General features: G+C 43.5%; 1 protein-coding gene across 3 annotated transcripts in view; it reads right to left on the bottom strand.

Annotated features, from left to right (window-relative positions):
• ARHGAP18 (Rho GTPase activating protein 18) overlaps positions 1-20,978 on the bottom strand; it is a 98,423-nt gene that overhangs the window by 53,307 nt on the left and 24,138 nt on the right. For 2 of the 3 annotated variants that reach the window (XM_075498726.1, XM_075498724.1), the window contains exon 1: positions 16,553-16,758. The exons of the other annotated variant lie outside the window; for it this stretch is intronic. In XM_075498726.1, the coding sequence (XP_075354841.1) occupies positions 16,553-16,629 (77 nt within the window). In that variant the 5' untranslated portion in view covers positions 16,630-16,758. Of the gene's footprint in view, positions 1-16,552; positions 16,759-20,978 lie in introns of those variants that run through there. 3 annotated transcript variants of the gene reach the window in all.

Below are 20,978 nucleotides of genomic sequence, written 5' to 3' on the forward strand. Positions count from 1 at the left end.
ACTTTCCCCATGTATCTAGAGGTTAAATCCCTGACTTCAACTTTAGACATATTCCTTTGTGTAAACAGGGTAAAAATAGCACTTACTAGTAACACTAAGTAGCTATGATTACAGACCCCAGTAATAATCAAGGAAAATTAAATACAATGCTTCACATATAACACATTAAACCTGAAATAAGGCACAATCCATATGCAGATGCTTCTATAAATACAAATTCATATTTTCTTTTGCCATATGTACACACACTGTGTCCAGAAGAACAAGAGCAATGTTATGCACGCTTGAGTATTACTATCCGTGATTTTTAGTTACAAGACCAAGCACCCAATGTTAGACATCTGTACTTCCCATTATGAGACGCATCTTCTGCAAATGAATACCGTATGTTTTTATGCGGTATCATATGTACACAGGAAAAAAAACATTTGCTGCATGCAATATTAAGTCACATATGAAAACTCCATTTTAATTAATTTGAAAACATCATATTATGACAGTGACCTAAGCCTGCAATCTGGGGGGAAGGGGAGGGAGGAAGGAAAGACAGCCTGACCTGGGTGCACGAAGCAGAGACATTTCTAGACCGCGAAGCGAACAAGGTGTGAGGCAAACCACAGCAGAAGCTGCAAGGCACCCTGCAAGTCCTTCACTCCCAGCTCCCAGGCTGCGCTGCCTGACCACTCTGTCCCGTCCCCAGGCCTCATGTCACCTCGCCACGCCGGGCAGGACCCCCCTGGCTTTCCAGCTCTGAAGCGCTCCCTAATGCACCCTAAAAATTAGGGAACCAGCACATACCAACAGTGTTGGGGAGGCAATGAAGGGACTGAACATCTCTGGGCCTGAGCCAAGTGACAAATACATCCTTCGAGCTCAGGCAGGGTGACACAGTTGAGCCCCTTCCTACCAGAGATATTAAAGTAAATGCCTTCTTAGTGTTTTCTGCACTGAAAATGCACACTTGCAATCTTAAATGTTTCTTTGGATACAAGAAATATTTGCATAAGTAGACAATTCTATCTCAGAGGATAAAGAATAATTCCCTCGCCAAAATAAGGCACCTGGACAAAGCCTTACATTTACAAAGACTATACAAGTGCTGACAGATTGACACAGAAATGGAATCATACACTTGTCAGCATCAAAAGGGTTTAAAACCCACAACATAAGTCAACAGAGCAATGGCAAGGGAAGTAGAAACTCTGTAACAGAAAATTTACGACATATTTTAACATAAAGATGAAAAGAAGACTTTCAAAGAAAGACAAATGCCCATATACCTAAATTATACTATTTTCTCAATTCTCAGTTCTCTAAATGCAAAACCGGTGTGTATGCTTTACAGCTTCTGCCACCCTTGTTGGGTGTTTTCACTGGAGGTGCTCAGGTCTCCTTCCTCCTTGAAAGTCAGGAAGGTGCAATGAGGAATTTAGGGATGTTTTCATTGACTGTGCCCTCTAGGCAACTGACCTCATTTTCCCTTTCTTGCCATTTCATCACACCTCACTTGGAACTAAATCAGTTAGAATGATTTGTACAATGCCCTCTCAGAATAAATACGACTTTTTATTACCAAGTATATATGCTGTTGTTTTAAACGACGAGGTAATACACCGAAGCTGCCTCTTCCCCAGGAGTGCCAAAGTAATGCTCTTTGGCTCCAATTCCTTCTCTGTTCACACAGGCTTCACACCAGCGCAACCTCGGAGCGCCCCAGGGGGATGCCCCCAAGGGTGACACCTCAAGGCCACCCCACCCTTACAGTAACTCGTAAGAGGCAGACACCGCCCTTTGAGCACCCTTCTCGGAGCAGCCTAACTCCACACCCCAAAACAACCACGTGCCAGACCCTGGGATCTCCCCATCCTTACAGGCAGACCCCTCCAAAGACAGCACAAGCACTAAGGCAGCCAGCCTGTTGTACACCCAGTCCGATTCGGGGGAAAGGGACAGGTATGTCTCTTTACAAGGAGAGACCACATGGGAAAACTCCGGCTGCCGGGCCTGTCAGAGGACTGTGTGATAACACCGAGCAGAGCCAACTAGATGCACGACTGAAGCACGCCACCAGCCCAGTGCAAATCACCGCTCTCTGTGGCCACAGCAGAGAATGATTCTTTATTCAGAAATAGTGATGGATCTACATCCACGGAAAGGGCATCAGCATCACCTCAGCACTGCACCTCCAGCCAACAGCTAGGCTTTCCTCCACTGGAGGTCACCAGCAGACATCCAAAGTAACACCATCACCCTTTGAGTAGTTAAGCCACTTCCCACAAAAAACCCCAATGCCACTGCTTTTTCCCTTGTATTGTTCCTTCAGCTTGACACAGCAGAAGACCTGGATTCCCAGAACTGTACAAAGCACTTGGAATGGCCCTTGTCATTAGTTTTTCCTTAATCGCTTTTAATCCTAGAGGTCATTAGGAAAACACCTGCAAGGCATCCTTTAAGGGAACCAGAGCCACGTCTGTCCAGTAGTTATCCACAGGGGAGCCTGCCACAGCTGGATATGCCAGCCACCTTGCCTTTCTTCCAAAGCATCAAGCCAGAGAAACAGGGGCAGGCAGACCTCGGTGTATCTAAGCACAAGGGACATGCAAGACGTCTTGCTCACATCTCCTGAACTGCAACAATTTCCTCAGTATTATGGAGAGCTCACTCAGACAACGGGCACGCAACCTCCCGCGTGCCTAGCAGCAGCAACTTGGTGACAACCATGCAAAGCAGATGCTTCTGAGAAAGCAAAACCTGTGGCATGAGGGATCCTTGGTAACGGAAAAAGACAAAGCAATACCCTCTTCCGCTTGTAAGGGTCACAAGCCTTCTCCTTAAGAAACTAAATGGATATGGATGTCCTTTTAGTAGCCTGGCACAGCCGATTGTCCCATGACCCCTCACTGCAGCAGCACTCTCCCACCCTTCTCAGATGGCAACCAGTTGGAAGCAGACTGGATGGCACACGGACTCACAGAGCTTGAAAACCATTAAGGTGATGGTGGACTTCCTGAGGTAAAATTGCCAAGCTACTGTTTGACAGACCACCTTGGTGGACAACTAACCATCAGTGAAGGATACAATGCACTCTGGGATCAGGACGAAGGCCTGGGAAACGCACGCTCTGCACCTCCAGAGCTAATGAGGCCAGCCACAAGGCAGCTTACGTATCAATAAATGAATGTCCTTCTCTTGAAGATGACATGGCACTTTGGGAGTTATTGAAGTAATTTCCTTGTTTAAAGTACTAGCAATGGCTAGTCGTGACAGCAGCAGCTTGAAGTGGGACAAAGGATCATCTCTGGCTAGCTCAAAACAAGCCACAGAACCAAAGTAACAGTCAACAATAAAAATCAAAGCTTTAAAATACTACAATTCCCTCACTGGTTACTATAAGCTGCAAAAGTGTCGCTCCTACTTGCAAAAGCATTTTATGCTTTTAGGGTATGTTTCCCTGAACAGTTTTAATTTTCCACCTTAAGTCAAAAAATCTAACTTCATACTAATATTTTGACTCAGATAAATCTCATCAGTCTTCAGAAGAACCTTGTTATAACTTAAACTACAGGTAAGTGAGTAAAAGTTCTTAAAACCAGACAGAAAGTCATTCAGTAATGATATAAAGAATATATTGGCATAAATGTATCTTTCAATTAAAAAATGGGGAATGCACCTAAAAAAAGAAAATGAAGGATAACTACAAAACATGTTCAGCAATTCCAGAGTCCTACAAAAGTAAGATAATGTCAACTTAAATAGAAACTTAATTAGTTTCTCACGTCAACAGTGTGGTGGTATAATAGAATAAATTACTTGAAAAAGTCACGTTCAAAGTTTTACATGAAAGTGACAGGTGAACGGCCTTTATAATTATTGGAACAATGGTGTGTAAAATGAGAAATTCTCCAGTTACTTTTCATTTCCAGACCTCCGAATTCCCAAATATGCTTAAGAACGGGGGTTTTTTTGCAAAGATCACATAATATTGTGGGACACCTGATGGACACCAGAAAAATTTTGCGATTTTAATAGGTTTTAAGCAGTACTACAATATTCTGAGTGTAAGAGTCCCTCATTATTTCAGAGATATTCATTAATAGATGATGTTGCATGTTGTAACAAAAAGCTTTTACCTCCCAATCCTCATTTGCAAGTTGAATAAAACAAAATGAAAGGAAAATAAAACAAATCTTAAGGAAGAGGTTAATATGCATGCCTAGAAAATGACATGTGTGCTCAGATGGGATGAAACCATCATTCCATATAAAGCAGAAATCAAATCCATAGAATTCCAGATCACGTATTCACATACAACCATATATACTTACATAATATATGTATTATAGAATGGAAGGAAAGAAATCCATCCAGAGAAGAACTTCTAGTCTTAATTACAGGAAATCAGAATTGTAGAAAGAAATTTATAATACAGCGATAAAAGGGGTTTTGTATCAAAAATGGTTGCAACACTGCTAGCAAAAAGACTTAGAATGTTCCTAGCCAGCAAACTGAATTACAGCTATACCTGTACGCAAAATTACACCAGTCAGTACACATTTTAAAAAACAAATAAAGGTATTTACCAATACACCCACGTAAAAATGTTTGCATGTACAGGCACTAAGATTATCTACAGCTTTATCTATAAGGAAGGTTGCAAATAAAATGAAGAGGAAAAAAAACCAACAAAGCAGCATATGCAGATGTGAGCTTGATTCTTCTACTTAAGAACACTATCTCCTACTAGTGATTTGTGCAAGATAACCTACTTGGAGAAATATCCTTTATCCAATTGAAGCTCCTTTGGATCAAAGTTGAATTACATTTTTATACAAAAATACCCATGTGAGAAGACTTGGAGGGTGAGAAAGAAATAGGCTTTCAAAAACCTCCAGGAGACTAACATAACAGAGCACGGTACAAAAGGCACCGACCTTGTCCAGAATCAGAGGTTGTGCACCTTTGTCAAGACCATACCACACACGGGGAGGGGGACAGAAACAGAACCAAAAGACCAAGCCAGGTTGAAGGAAAGGTTTCTCGGCGTAGGCTCAAACCCACATGAATACAGCTACACAGCTATCTGATGGGGTCATGCTGCTGCTGGGCTAAGGTCTGAGCACACTGCCATGGAGACGTGCCCCAAGAAAGCTACCACTCAGCACAGCCCAGTAACCTGTTTCCCAGGAGGAATCCCGGCTTTCACAGGGGAGGGAACACCCTGTTGCTAAAAAACAGCCAAGAGCCTGGCTCCAGGCTCCTACAAATTTTTACATACAAACTTAGATTATAATACACAATTTGAAAGGTTTGAAAAGACTGTCATATAAGGTTGCTTACGCTGAGTGCTTTGTCATCCCATCCCATCCCTTGCCCCGCTTCTCGCTGGCAAGGCCCTGTGCAGATGTACAGATGGACGGTCTGGCTCCAGATGCATTTTTCACCCCAGCTAACCCCTAGCTGCTAACTAACTGGATCTCACTTAGCAACTTCTTCAAATGCATACCAAAAATTGAATTTACACCTAATCTGAATGTCAGAGATTAAATACATACATATATTTAAAATTAAGAAAAATTATCACAACCTATACTGAGGTCTGTGTTTAGTGAAATCTGTATCAAATAATTCAGCAAATGGACAGTGAGCAAAAACATGTAAGCGAATGTCTCCCTTACGCTCCCTAACACAGGATGACAAAACTTTCTTAAACAATCACTTCAAAAGCTCAAGCAAGGCCCAAAAACTAAAACACCGTGACACATCACACAGATTTTAATACCATACATCTTCATAAGCTGTTAGTTCTGATTTGAAGTACAAAGTGCCAAATACCAGCTTTCACAGCATGAAGCTCATAAAGTTTCCCATAAACTTTCATAAGCAGCTCCCGCTTACTAGGAGAAAAAAAGATCATGTTTTAGTTTGTTCTTGTATGTATCATCCACAGTAAGAAGTTCAAACAAACACAGTCTTTTTCTTAGCTTGTACCTCAAAGGAGAACAAGTACCGCAGCGTAAATATCCTTCTTTGAAAGAAGAAGGCAGGCAGAATTTGGGTCACCGGACAGATGCTTGGACATTTTAGTTAGTACGTAATATTTTCAGTGACTTACATTTGTATAGTGTCTTAGATATTTGATGTCTTAGTCTTTTTTACCCTTAAACCAGAAAACATTACTGTGATGAAAAGTTAGGTTGTGTTTCTATAGGAAATTGTATAAGCTATTCTGATTATACTTCTCATTCCTGATACTGTTTTGATGGACTACCTTGGGCACTACGAAACCAAAGCAATCTCTCTGGTGCAAAGTTCAGAGCAAAGAAAGGCGTGTTTAAACAAGGCACAAATCAGCAAGCTTTCAAGAGCTTATCAACCGTCGACCAACCATAATTTAAAAAAAGCAACTGCAGTTTAATTTACCTCATTACAGTGTGTGGGAATCCAAGCTGGGCTTTTGTTTCTTTTGGTGAGGCAGGCTGCACGATGCCACAGGCAGACAGCGAGGGGACGGCAGGTTATCCACAGCTCCGTAAGAGGAGCGCAGGTGTTCCCTGGAGCCCAAGGATCTCTTCTCACATCGCAGCCTGCCTTTTGCAGGTAGAGCACACGCATACAACTGAAGCACCGAGTGGTATGAGTCAGGACTAAATGAGCCGGAGATGAAGCTTACGCTAGCTTTAGAGTGGCTGCTAAAGGGCAAGCTGTACCTGAACTGACTAAAAACCTGTCAGTACACAGTTAACAAACATCTTTTTAACTAATCTGAACCAATGGAGTTAAATTATATCAGATGAGCCTCTCGCAGGATGTGGCCATAGCCAGTAGCAGGACTCAGAAAAATGACTTATCTTGTCAAATCGCAGCCCCCTAATGACTACATTAAGCTGGCACAGATGTAGGCTGCTGCCAGAGGGTTGTGTCAAATCCGCCTTTCCTGTGGGTTTCCATCACTTCCCTTGTGCCAGCACCATCACTGATGCAGCCACTGGCTGAGCTAGGTTAAGAAACCAATCTGTCTGAAAACAACACTTGCAAAAAACTATGGCTTTCAGTTGGATTTTTTTTTTTTTTGATGCAGCGCAACGTATTTCAGTCAGCTCAGAAATGCCAATGACAGGGCAAGAAAAACATTAGGAAGGCGTAGGCGAGAGATGGAAGGAAACTCCACTTTCAGTGACGTCCCCGCTCTTTTCAGCCTCCACTTATCTCAGCCTAACATGGCCGTGACCTGCACCCACTCTCACTGCACATGAAAACTTCTGCTGGTTCAGGATAAGCCTTAGGAGGCACTCTGAGATGAAAAGAAAGTTTCAGGAAATAGCGTGGCATCTCTCTCCCGAGATAAAACTTTCAACAGAACAAAAAGATATTCCTCAAGTCTACCCGAAATAGAGGCTTCTCAGGAGAAGATGACACAGCCAAGCCATCAGAATGAGTTTAGTAGGACACAAAAGCCCACTCTCTAAACGGGTTGTAATGATGGGCATAACTATTCCCACAGTGACAACACCATTACCACCGTTCTCTTATCTGGTTGCGGCAAAGGGAATCACGCGGTGGGGCTCCAGAAGCTACGTTACAGAGCTGTTAGATCTATCATCCTCTGGGCAACTGCCAAGAGAGAAAGCATCTTCCACTGGCCCGTGGTAAGGACAGCTCTGGTCTCCCGCTGTGAGTGGCCAGTGAGTCACAGCTGTGTGTCCCACAGCACTTACCAGGGCTTCCTTGCCGTTCAGCAGCTGAAGCTTCTGGTTACTGCTCCAAGCCTCTTGCTTTGTATGAGGGATCACAGGCTCATAACCACAGCTATAACCACAATTACTATACGACTCCTTGGGCCACTACGAGCCTACCAGAACTTTCTGCTTTATTTGTACAGTTAAAATCTAACCTTGCACTCTCTTAAACCAGGGGCAAAGCTCCCTGTTACCTCTGGATATAGTATGCTCCTGGACCTTGCAGTTGTATTTTATCAAAGGCAGAGAGTTTCTGATAGACGCAATATTTCATCAGTGGCCTTAAGTACTGCCAACTATTGTTCTGACAATTACATAGAAATCAGCTGAAAACAATCAACTGATTAAAAATAATAAAAATTAAAGTGTACTTTACTAAGCGCATATCACTAAACATTGACCAAACAATTCTCACACATCCTTTTAAGTATTTTCCTGGGTTTCAAATAGTGAAGTGAAGTCAAAATATCTGACTCCTCTAAGCCAGAGTACAAGCTGTCTGGGCGGTTTAGGGACTGGTGGACAGGAAGAAGAGGTAGTCTCAGGAGTGGTAAATTGAAGATTTGTACTGATGCTAAATCAAGCAAAATATGCCAACTGTTCTGCCACAGTTTGGCACTGAGTATGCATGATAAGATATTTATTTATTTGCTGAAGACAGCATTATTCTTACCTTGTGGCTTTCTCATGTGTGGTGTACCTTCGACCATATTTCTAAGCGTGCTAAAAACATTCACATTTTCTCCTCCTCAAATCCTTCACCCCAAACCATTTTAAGTCCTCCAACAATACTGGGGGCCCTGCAAAGTGAACATTCTAACACATTTGTATTGTCACCTTTGGCCTAAGAAGCCTCCCTAGGAAAGAAGGATGTTGTAGAAAGATGACAGATAAAATCTCTGAAATTCTCATTAAAGCATTTCTAGGCTAACAGGACTGGGATGCTGGAGCAGGAAGGGCAGGGAACAGAGTCACAAAACAAGGGGGAATATTGAGCAGCTTATCTACAGGAAGGTATGACCAGGTAAGTAACAATTTCTGTGCACACTTTTATTCCACTGTAATACAAAAGAGCTGGCACAAAATGACCAAAGAATAAGTTCATAGCTTCAGCTTTTTTGGGAGCACAGAGGGGTAAATTGCTTAGGTGCTCATCCCATATGCTGCTTGGGGTAGCACCAAAAATATACGTCAGAAAATGATGGCTACAATTGTACTTACGAAATAAATCAAATCTATTTATTTTGTACACATCCAAATACTTTAAAAAACAAAACCCCTACTTTTTTTCCTATTTATTTGACTATAAATACTTAAATTCCCTGCCTGAACATGATTATTTTGAGATCAAGACTCCAAGGCAGAGGCAAGTTCATTGCAAAACCAGCAGCCCTCACAAAACAGTCCACTGTCATGTTGGAAATACTCAAAACTTACGAGTGTGGAGTTTTTCTTCCCCTGGCCAAGGAGTCTGGAGCAGCAACCAGTGCCCCATGCGGAACAGGAATCTGCAACGCCACTCACAGCAGGAACCTCGCTGTATCACTTACTGTAATTACGGCCTCTGTTCAGCCGTAGTATTCTGAATCATAGAAGAAAAGAATGAAGGTGCGTACTCAGTAACTCTAGTAAAAAAGCGTAACAAGGACAAGGGTCCTGGCATTGCAGATGTTACCAAAACATGTATGAGTAGCCTTTTAAAACCTTACAGGTTTCAGCTCCAGCCTCTCTAGTAACAGTTACAAAACGAGTAAAATACTGGCAATAACAATAGATTATAACACTTTTTAATCGAGTGCCAGTATCAGCAGATTGATAATGCCATTAGTCTTATTTGAAAACAAGTTCGACAATTCTGCTCTTTGAAGAAAAATAACTTAGAAAAACAATTAAAAAATGTTAATTTGATACCACACTTAAAGCGAACGTTGGAGTTCAGATTTACACTGCTCCTCTGGCACTTTGCTCATCGGAAGTTCAGTTACATTCTAATTTTGCATAAAGTCTACATGCTTATAACAGCACATCTAGTAATACATTGTATTATGCTCTGTATCATCTAGATTTGTACACACTCAAGAAAAAAAGGGAAAGCCCTTAATTAAAATGTTCAAAAGGCCTTTATGCTTCACATTCCTTATAGCTAGACAAGCATGACATCTCATTCTCTGTATGTCATTAAAACAAAAAAGAAAGCCTATATGCTGAGGGCCCCAATTTTCCTCTTTTCTGCTTATGTAGCTCCACTGATACAGCACAGTTATTCTCATTTTATATCTACTTAAGGGCCTGACACAGAGTATAACTGAATAGACTGTTTCCATTGATAGCAAAGGGTGTTAAATCGAATATACATCCACGGTGCTGAATAATCTAGGTCACATAGTGAACCAGGCTTGTTGAAATAATGTTGTTTTATCATACTGACAGATGCTAAATGGATGTCTAAGTGCAAGAAACAGTGACTACATCTACACAATGAGGACTGCACTGAAAAAGAAGAGCTTGAGGAGATCAGAGAGGGGCTCAGAAAGGACATGCAACTCAAAGTGAATTCCACCAGGATTCTTAGAAAAACAAGATGGCCTGACTGCAATATATACAATTGGTTGAGGCGGTAATTAACAGCAAGGTAATTAGCAGCAAGGAAGTGATTTTACCTGTGTAGGTGACACCCATGAGACTGACACTGAAGTACTGCATGTAATTCAGGCTGGCGGGTGAAGGAGAAGCAAAGTAGCAGGGCAAGTGTAAAGAAGGATGCTGAAAATGCTGAAGGAAAGTGTCGTAAAAAGACTTTTCAGACTGAAGAAACAAAGAGAGTCAAAGAGAATTATTTGCTCCATCTACCAAGATAAAATTGAGACGCAACTTGACAACAGGTAACAGGCACTAGGAGGGCTTTTTAATTGATTGGAAAGACATAGCAAGAACCAAAGGCAGGAGCAAGATAAATTCAAAGAAGAAATAAGGTGCAAACTGCGGGAAGGGGGAACCCCATGAAGCAGGAATCTGGAGTCAAGGAAGCAGGAAATGTTGGGATACCACATCTTGCTGTCAGTAGATCAAGTTACTGGGATTAATACACCAATAACTAAGCAACACATTAAGGGTCTGCAGTATGCTACATATTTATACATGCATGAAGTACAAAAGACACAAAAGCAATGCTAAATAAAGCAACTTAATGTATTGTTGCCTGTCAGCTCTATCTAAAGATGTTGGTAGGGTTCGAACAATAAACACTGTTTAGTAGGCAAATCCAAAGCAGGAAAGATTTTTCCAATGCATTTAGATAATTGGTAGGCACCAGACAATAAACAGTTTAAATTATCAGGCAAATCCAAGGCAGGAAAGATTTTTTTCTAATGCATTTAGATAAAGATTGTGCCCATGTAGAGCCCGTAAACTTAGCAGATAAAAAGACTGCTATGATTTTGTAAAGTCAGTCACGGTGTGATAGATCTTTGCTCTCCAGAAGCAAAGCCACACATGGAAGGTGCTGTGCTGAGCCATCCCTACTGGCATCACAAAAGACAGGTTACAGGGGTTAGGAACAACAAATGCTGTGATGATATGGAGAACCTGAAATCTGTGCTATACTAGCAGGTTGCAAATGAAATTGCAAAAGGCTCCACCAGCTGAAGTCAGTTGTGAGTAATCAGCTTGTGAGTTTGTTGCATGTACACTGGGCATTACATGTACCCCTAACAGTGCTTTAGTCCTTCATACTGGATTTCACTGGATTTCAATTCCAAGAGTGAGTCACTGGCGGGAAAAGAGGGCAAAAGGAATGAGAGCTTTTCCCTCTGAAAGAACGGAGGTGGAAACTGCCCTTGAAAAAAGGCATGAATTCATGCATACTACTAGATTTCTTCTTGGCTTAAGATGCAAACTATTAAGTCTTCAGATTAAACTGAGCAAATATTTGAACAATGAATGAGGCAGATTATTCTGGTAAGGAAAGAATAAACTCCTCTTGTATGTGTGATTTGTAATGTCTATTATGGTCAACGTTTGAAAAAATGATATATTGTGGGCAATTCATAGCAGAAGTCTTTGTCATTTTTCCAAGCTCAAAGGACATCTATCATCTGGTTTCTTTCTCAGGGAGATCAAGCAATGAGTGAGTGATTTAGACCACAGCTGTCTGTAGGAAACACCAAGTATTTTATGCCCCTCACTTGTCACCCATCCTCACAGTGAACACAGATGCTGCCACTACTAAGTTAGTAAGGCTCATATTTACAAAGGCATATAAAAATAAGTATTTTGTTTTATGCAGACTTACAGAGTAACCAACCAAAAAGGGCACTTCTCTACAGCAAAACCCAACTCAGACGCCCTGGTTTCACTGCCACACAGATCCAAGCTTCAGCTGGCGTCTCCCAAAGTCATGCGGATTCAGTAATGAAGCAGGACAGTGAGCCTCGGGGACCGCAGGCCCTGGCTAGCAGGTGTCACTCGAAAGAGGAGACCTGAGGCGGCAGCAATCTTCTCTCTTACAGTAGCTAAGGGTTACAACACTCTTTCTAGAACTGGCAGCAATCTTCTCTCTTACAGTAGCTAAGGGTTACAACACTCTTTCCAGAACTGGTCTGGGGTTTAGTTCCAACTCAGGGCAACTCAACTGATTGTTCTCATTTTGCAAGTGACTACCAGCAAACCAAACGCAAGATTTCAATATGGCAAATGCCATGTCCTAGGCTCTATGAAATGTTGCAGTCCTTCTTAAGTCACTAGCAACATGAAGATTCACAAGCCCTCGGGAGCTTACGTTGTTAAACAGGCACTGGCTTGCAAAGCTTCAAAACTCAAACTGGTCTTCTGATGTAAGTTAGAGAAGCGTAGGTGAACTGGCAGCAAAAGCGCACGTGCTGGCTGCTGGTGAGCAGGCACAGTGACTCACTGGGACAGATACAGGGAGGCTGTGACACACACGACAATCTGGTGCAGCACGGGAGACAATACAGAAAGGCAGCCTCTCAGATACAACAAAGGCATGGAGAGAAAAGCAAAGTCAACCTCCAGTGGCCACCACATTTAAAATGATTTATCTGTTACTCACTTTGCATTTTAGGCTTGGCTCTTGAAAATGCTCTGTAGCAGAAGTTTATCTCATGCACTGGTATGCATGCAGTTAGTTCTACATGCAGTCTGCATGCATTCGCTTGTAGTTTTGCTGTATCCTATTCCCCCATCCACTGAATTTCCAGACTTGGTCTTAGCCTTATAATCACATTTTAAAAATATTTTTACATACATCCACATACACACATACATATATATATATGCATACACACACACATTCACTCACTCTACAGGACAGAAATAGTGCATGGCATTTGATTGCCTGAGGGTAAGCCCACGCAGCCATATGAGAAGACTGTTGTTATTCGAAACGCCTACATATGGATGGCAAATATGACACAGGAGGTGCAGTCCTTTCTGCCACAGTAGGAGGGGTAAAATTCCCTGGCAAGGAACCTAAATGGCACTGGAAGTCTATGCTTAAGGGTGTAGATTTCACATTTCACGTGCAAGAGGGTGACATGCCTACAAGCAGTCACTGAAACAGGGTCTTGGACTGAGAGCTATCTGATTCACTTTTACTTTCCACAGTCCATACAACAACAAATGGTTTCATGGGAAAAACAAGAAGAAATTTTAAAAGCTTGTCCATGGACATCATAAAGAAAAGGAGATGACACCAAAATCCAATTAGCATGACAGCCAATAAAGCATTAGTGGATCTAAGGGGTTAAAACTGGGAAGTTTTAACTGAAAATGAAAACTGAAGCAATATGGAAAAGAGAGCTATTAAAATTGAATTTAATACTGGGTAATCTGCCTTTGTGATTTCTTTAAGGATGTTCTCAGAGAAATACTTAGGTATATCATAGAAGTCACCCACAAGCAATATCTACACTGTACAAAGATACTCCTTTAACCGTTACTTTAAAGTAAAATGTAAAATAAACTCTATGGCAAAGCTCTGATGCTATTTTGTGCATCACCACTGTCAAGGCAATATTTCTAAATTGTCAAACTTGGAAGTAATCACACTGAGGCTGTTCTAGATTTTAGCCTAGTGAACCAATGGTAAGGTAAGCCTTTCCTAAAGGAAATATTTGACAGGCTCATTGTGCCTTTAAAGGGCCAAAAAAGAACAGAAAAGTAGCTCCTCAATCATTAGATCAGCAAAACTCTTAAGTCTTACGAAGCAAGACTTCCCATATGTCTGAAGGAAAAAACAAATGGTTAGGAAGTATAGCCCTTTCCTAGGATGCCACTTTGTCTGAAGCACAGCCAATGTATCACTTTTTCCAGGATGCACCGGTGCCACACTTCCCCAGCCCTCCAAAGACAAAGCAATCTCTAACATGCACTATTTTGAATGCCTATGAAAAAATAATTCAACATAGTTTCTCCATTAATCTTTCCAAAAGGGCTGCTTCATTACAGCTGGCACTGTATTACATTGGCTTCCTAATATTCTGATCCCTGTTAAAATTTACAGAGTTTTCAAATTAGCAGAGAGATGCTAACCTAGATACTGAAAGTTGTTCTTATTTTGTTATTTTTAAAAAAGGCAAAGTAAGTTCCAATTTTCACACCAGTAATACAATGCAGAATCTGGACGGCAGAACTGGTACACTTACACGCTGTGCAGAGCATAATGGAAGAACTTATTTCCACAAAATATTTCAGAATTATACAGGTTCGGGCATTTGCTCTATTATTATCACACAGCTCTGCACATCTTGGGAATGCTGATGAAGAAGGAAAGTAGTTAGAAAAATGGACAAAATTCCCACAGAAATGTTACAATGTTTCAGAAGAGTTTTGTTTGTTTGATCTCAGTTTAAGGAGCTAGGTGGCAAACATGCATGGCTTGGAAAGCCGTAACACTGCCAGAGGTGGAATTCAGGCAAACTAACTGTGGAATCCCCTGTTCTGCGCAGCTTTAACGTACATATTTATTTGCTATAACTAAGGAAATGACGCTGCTTTTCACATTTATTTCCCCTGCACTGCCTTCGTCCCACATCAGAACAATTTGTGAAGGATCACCATTACTTGCACGGCAAAGTCTCAGTTTACCCAGGAGGCTGTCCCCAGAAGCAGCTGCAGGGAACCTGATGAGATCGCTGCTCCTAACGGTGTGGCGTTAGCAGGGGAGACAAGTTTCTAGGACACGGAAGGGCCCCCAGGACTGTGCTCACGCATCCGGGGCCTCTGAGGGCTAAGAGCAACTGCAGCTTAGAGCCATGTATCCAGGCAGCCCCGTGTTAAAGGAGGGAACCGATCCTGATAGTTTACAGATACACAGATCCTTATTCAGAAGTTATGCAGGGAAAGTGGTTTTTATCCTGTCCCTCCTGCATGGGAAGTTTGAGGAGGGGTATAAGAAGTAAACACACCACAAACAATAATAGAGAAGGCGGTGGATTTTGTGTTTTTCTTGCAGAAATGCACATATTTTGCATTCAATAGTGAACAACTAGATCTGCAGTGCCCTTAGATATGTAGCTAAGATGACAGCAGGGCTTAAGGCGGCGTTGATAAATAACATTACTTACAGAGAAGGAAGTACCTCAATAAAAAGAGAGGCACGGCTCTGTGGTTCAAACACGGGGTAGGCTGTATTTCTCAGTTCAGTTCTTGCTTTTGCCGTGGACTCTTGGTGTGACATATCATGGTGCATCAGTTATCTTTTGTCCAGGGTGACACACTGTACTTCCTTTTATCTTCTTTTAATCAGACTATAATCTCTTTGATCAGACACGCTCTTCCTATGCACGCATGGAAGCTGTGTGCCAGTCTCAATACCTTCCCAGTTCCAGCTGGCTTCTCGGCATTAATAAAAGTCCCATCTTTATCAATGGGACCTTTGTTGACAGTTTCAGCAAGGAAGAGACAAGACTGAATGGGCCATAAGGACAAAACTCTCCTTTCCACACAGCAGTCTCTCCGGTTATTCTATGGAAAAGCCAGCAAGCAGTGCTTCTGCCCGTACTAAACATACGCTGTGAGGCATTAGGAGGTCCTCAGCCTTCACAAAAGTGAAGCTGGCTTCCTTGCCCGTTATCAGTTTCACCTTTTAAGCAAAATGGCAAATGCTTTAAAAAGTTTATCTTGTCATTACCTGCACCTTCCTTCCGTTTATCTCATTAAAAAAATAACAATAATGCAAAGAACAAAGCGGTAAAGCGCAAAGAGGTTCTATGAAAATCTACGCACCGCATCCCACAAACAGCCTGATCCCAAAGACCCTGGGCTCCAGCTCCCCCGGCAGCCACGGGGCAGCACCCACCTCTGCACCCTGCAAACCCTCCGCGCTCCAACTCTGAAGAGGCACCGGCCAGGAACAGTTCGGTTTTAACACCGACAACGCACGCGGGTGGCCGCGGAGCTGTTTTCAGCCGCAAACACCTTGACAACAGCCGGCGTCTGCTGTTTGCACTCGGCTCTCGGGAGCCCAGCAAAACGCCTGGGGTTTCCGCGACGTGCAGGCGTTATTAGAGAAAGGGGCGAAAAAAAAGACGGGAAAAGCCGCTTGGGAGGGTGCGGGACAAAGCGCAGAGATGGGGAAGCCCTCCCAGCCCCCGGGGGCCGGAGGCACCTTCTCCCCGCGCCACAGCTTCCCGCTGAGCCGGCTCCGCTCCTCCGCCGCTGCACGGCCCACGGCCCCGCGGCCGCCGCTGCCGCCGCCCCCGCCCCGTGGCCCCCGAGCGCACCTGCTGCCCGCGCCGGGCCGGGCCGCGCCTGCCGCCGCCGGCCCGGCCTCCCCGCGCCCCCGCGCCGCCACTCACCCGCCGGGGGCGTCGCCGCCGCCGCTGGGGTGGTAGGCGGTGAGGACCACGCCGCGGGAGCCGGACCGCCAGCTCATGGCGTGCGCCGCCGCATCCCTTCTGGGGACGCCGAGGCGGAGCGGGGCTGCCCGGCCGCGGCCCGGCGCGGCCCAGCCTCCCGCCGGCGGCGCAGCGGGGCAGGGCCGGGTGACGGCAGCGCTTCCTGCGGCCCGGCGGGGCTGCCGCCGCCCTCCGCCGGGCCGCGCCCCTCCTACCCGGCCCGGGCACCCGGGCGCCCCGCGGGCGAGGCCGGCGGCGGCGGCCGCTCAGCAGCGCGGCGGCACCGAGCGGCTTCCGGGAGCGGCTGCCCGCGGCGTGCACCGGCCGCCGGCGGCTCGACCCGCGACGGGCCCGGGCGGCGGCGGCCGCCCGCCCGCCGAAGGCGTTTGGTGTGCTTCCGGACATCACGTAGGGTTAAAACCCAGCGTTCCTTAGCCGGGCTGGAGTTCGTCCTAAGGTACCGCGAAGACGTCGGTCCATGAAAGCCAGACAAGCTGCTGCAGTTTCAGACCCGAGTAAGCGGGATGCGGGTGCTCCGTGCCACAGGAGAACTGCTGCTCCCGCAGAGGTGGCTGGCGAGGCTGCGGTGTCGCAAATGCAGCCCGGTGGTAAGAAAAATAAGGAATGCGTCCAGTGTTCAGGGTTTGCTTTGTACATTGCCCATTTCACTGAATCGCCACATGATTCTGTGCTTAGCTTTTCATACAGAAAAGTGGGGTTTTTTTTTAATTACAAGCTATTGTTATAAAAATCACAGCAGGTGATAGCGTCAGGCAAGGACGCAAGGTGACCATGCTGCCTCAGAGCTGCTGTGCCTTAAACCAGCCGCCATTAGCCCCAAGGCCCCGCTCTACCAACCAGCGACGGCCGGAGCAGGCAGTGCTGGGTCGGCCTTTTCAGTGGGGACGGCCTCCTCTTGCGCCTCGGCACAAACGCTGATGAGATGGGATTCACTCACTGCCTTGGTGGTAGTTTTGATTCGGTAGGCAGGATCTGCACCACAACACTCAAACCTGGTTTTTCCATGGCAACTGCAACATACCCTGTCAATATATGTGCAGTATTTAGGTTTATCGTTTGTGTCTGCATTCACAGAAGCATATGATTTGGCTGAATTATAATTGCTTTTTGCCATAAGGGAATGGATTAACTTCAATATGAGCGTAACTTGCATTGCATTTCCTTTTTCCTTTTAAAACAAACTGAAAACCATCATGCAACTGCTTTGCTTGCAGTTAAATATCTGAAAAGTTCAGTACCTGGAGCATGCAGGTATCTGGAGTCTGAATCTTAACTTACTTAAACCATCATACACCTAACTAGGAAAGCTCCATGCAGTCGCGGATGGACCATGCGTTTTTCTGTGCAGCTGTTCTCCAGCACAGAGCTGCCAAGCAGGCGCAGCACAGAAATCTCGACCTACGGTCACTGTGAAGTTGCTCCCAGTGGAGAAGCAAACAGGAAGAACTTCCCGTCATGTTTGAGCAAGATCAGTTTGTCCTTCAGAGGTCCTTGGTGCTTACAGATGGTGATTTTGCAGAGTTCAGGGGTGATATCCAGCCATAACTGAATTTTGTCATTGACTTAAGCGGATAATTTCATCCAGTAGATTTCTTCTTAAAAGGGTGACCTTCTACAGAATGCCAAACAGGACATCCCCGATTTCTTTAAAAAGGGTAAGGTCACCCTGAAATTTGCGAAGAGTCCCAACATTACAAGCACAGGAAAACTTGGCCAATGTTCAATAGACCAACCATTACAGCGGTGCCTTTTCACTTCTTACACCACTGAAGGTCAACTGCTGCCTTCGTTTTAAGTTCATGTGAAGAACTGAGGGTAGGGGTGGCTTTTAATAAAGTCTGCCTCTTCAATGGCTTCTGTAAGATGTTTTATCTGTAGGCAGCTGGCCAAGGTGTTTTGACTAAAATATTTTTGGCATGAAATTTGTTAATTTTTTAATAAAAATTTTCATATTTAGAATTTTTCAAAAATAAATAATTTACTAAAAAAATAGATAGTAGTACCAACAGATAAGCTTTACATATAAATTAGAATAAAGAACAGGCCTATTTGGAACTATGTGGATTTTTTAACCAGCTATATCAGGGCAGGTTTACGGTGCATATAAAAGAGGTTGGTGCTGCCTCACCTCTCCACATGTTCTCAGTTTCCAAAGGGAATGGGTAAAAGAGAAGGCACAACTACAGTTCTGCTTCAGCAATGGCTTAGTAGCACGGCTACAACAGCTTAACTAGCAGTATGCACCACGAGCAAGAGACTGGGACAAATTATCGGCATGTACCTACTCACACACACACACAAAAACAAGGACACGAAGCCACTGCAAAACTTAGGACTGTGAAAAGATTTCCCTGTACGCCCACTGCAAAAGTACAGCACTCTCACTACATCTCTCGGGCCACGTCCAAAAGGCAAAAATTGAGGCCTAACTTCTCACATAAACACACAAACAAGACTCGTCTGTTTTCACTGGTCACTGTGGAAGTACATCATGAGATGAGAAAACATCCTATTAATGTATGTCACTACACCTACCTACTGGTACCTTTGGCTCTTTCTTTAAATGCACATCGATTGTCAAACAGCCTATGTAGAATGCAAAGTTATTTTGTTAAGGACCCAACCTTTCTCTTTTAAACTAAACCAAGAAAACTAAAAATGTAAACACCAGGATCCTCAGGACCCGGCCATTTCTAAAACTTCAGCTAATTGGTTGCATGCCAAATGCCCCACTTAGTTATAAAACTTCCTTTAAAGAATAGCTAAAAAAACAACAGAAAGAAAAGTAAAAACATTTAAAGCATTCTGTGTTTAATGAGTGCTTTCCAAAGCCCTTTGCCCAAACTAAATATATATTAGGTGTTATAAGAACAAAAATAGAAACTGCTTTTTCTTTGATAAGCATCTTAAAACACATCGTAATTAAGGCCCAACATAACATGCTGCACTGCCGCTGTAAAAAGAAGAATGCAGAAACAAGATGTAGCCAATGCGGCGTCACCAGGGACTGCTCAAAGAAAACTTCGCTGCAAATGGAGAAGGGGAAGAACCTGCCTCGTTCATGGGCAGGGGGGGAGACTAAGAATGGCAAAGCCCAGAATTAGTTTGTACCAGTCAACTGGAGAGTAAGAAGGCTTTTGTAGGTATAGCACTTGCACTAGATAACCTTTACGGGTCCCTTCCAACCCAAACTATTCTGTGATTCTTTGATCACAAGGAGGGTGGGAAAAGGAGCTAGAAAGAAATAAGTTCTATTAATAAATGAGAATAGGGATTAAATTAGTGATAAAACCACCAGATTCCCTTCTTAAATCTGTCTTTAATATGACGCACTTCAAACGTGGAAGTGGATTTAGGAGCTTAACTCTAGGCACACTTTTTTCTTTACTATGTTTGACAACTTGATAGGATCAAACTCTGTACTGTTACGACAGCGTAACACCAGCATAGTTTTCTTTGATGAAATTATTCCCGATTTACAGTGGAGCCAGCTAGACAGTTTTGATCTACAGATGTATCATTGCTGTAAACTGACATGAATATCACCACTCTCTCACTGGTGTATCTTCTGCCTAAACCAATTTATAGTCAGTAATTGCTGAGTTTGCAGTTCATATTCATGTTCTTAACAAGGTACAGGAATGCTTATTTGGAAAGTAAGGTTGTTCGTAATCAACTAGATAAGAATGCACCATTTGAGGCATATAGCTTTATGTGATAAAAGGAGATATCATTGAGGAAGGAGATTACAAATCAGTCTATCTTGCTACAGAATCCAAGACTCCTTCAAAGAGTTTAAATATTTAGATTAAGATGTCATGCAGTGCCTTTACACTTAATATAATCAGTCACCAGAGCCAAGCAGATCACGCAGGGTTCTCGTGCTTTACAAAGCAATTGCTAAAAAGGGAACTTCTCAGCAGTACCATCCTTCATCGCTGCTTTACAGGGTTTGAACGTGCATGTGTTCAACATATGCTTTTGACTCTTCACTGCAGAGTGATTTTTTTCCTGTTTAAAGGTTTCCCAAATAAAAAAATAAATCACACTGATTTTCATATTTGTATAAATATGTGATTCTATATTTTATATAGGTGATGGGTGATTTTTCACATACCGTGTTGCTGATGATGCATTAATTATCAGCAGGTAAAAATGCAATCCACTGAGAAGCACTGGCTGGAGGAAATAGTAAAAGGTGAGCATACAAATTCGAATTCACAGGCTGACTTCAATGGCAGTAGATGGATTTATTCCTGCTGAGGTCCACAGATCCCTCTAGAACCAATGCCGGAGCGTTTAGACAACCAATGCAGGGCTGCAGTGAAAGTACAACTGTACTTCAGGACTTTTAAAGTATATTTTT

This window comes from Mycteria americana, chromosome 3 (genome assembly GCF_035582795.1).
Source record: "Mycteria americana isolate JAX WOST 10 ecotype Jacksonville Zoo and Gardens chromosome 3, USCA_MyAme_1.0, whole genome shotgun sequence".
In the NCBI taxonomy this organism is placed as follows: domain Eukaryota; kingdom Metazoa; phylum Chordata; class Aves; order Ciconiiformes; family Ciconiidae; genus Mycteria; species Mycteria americana.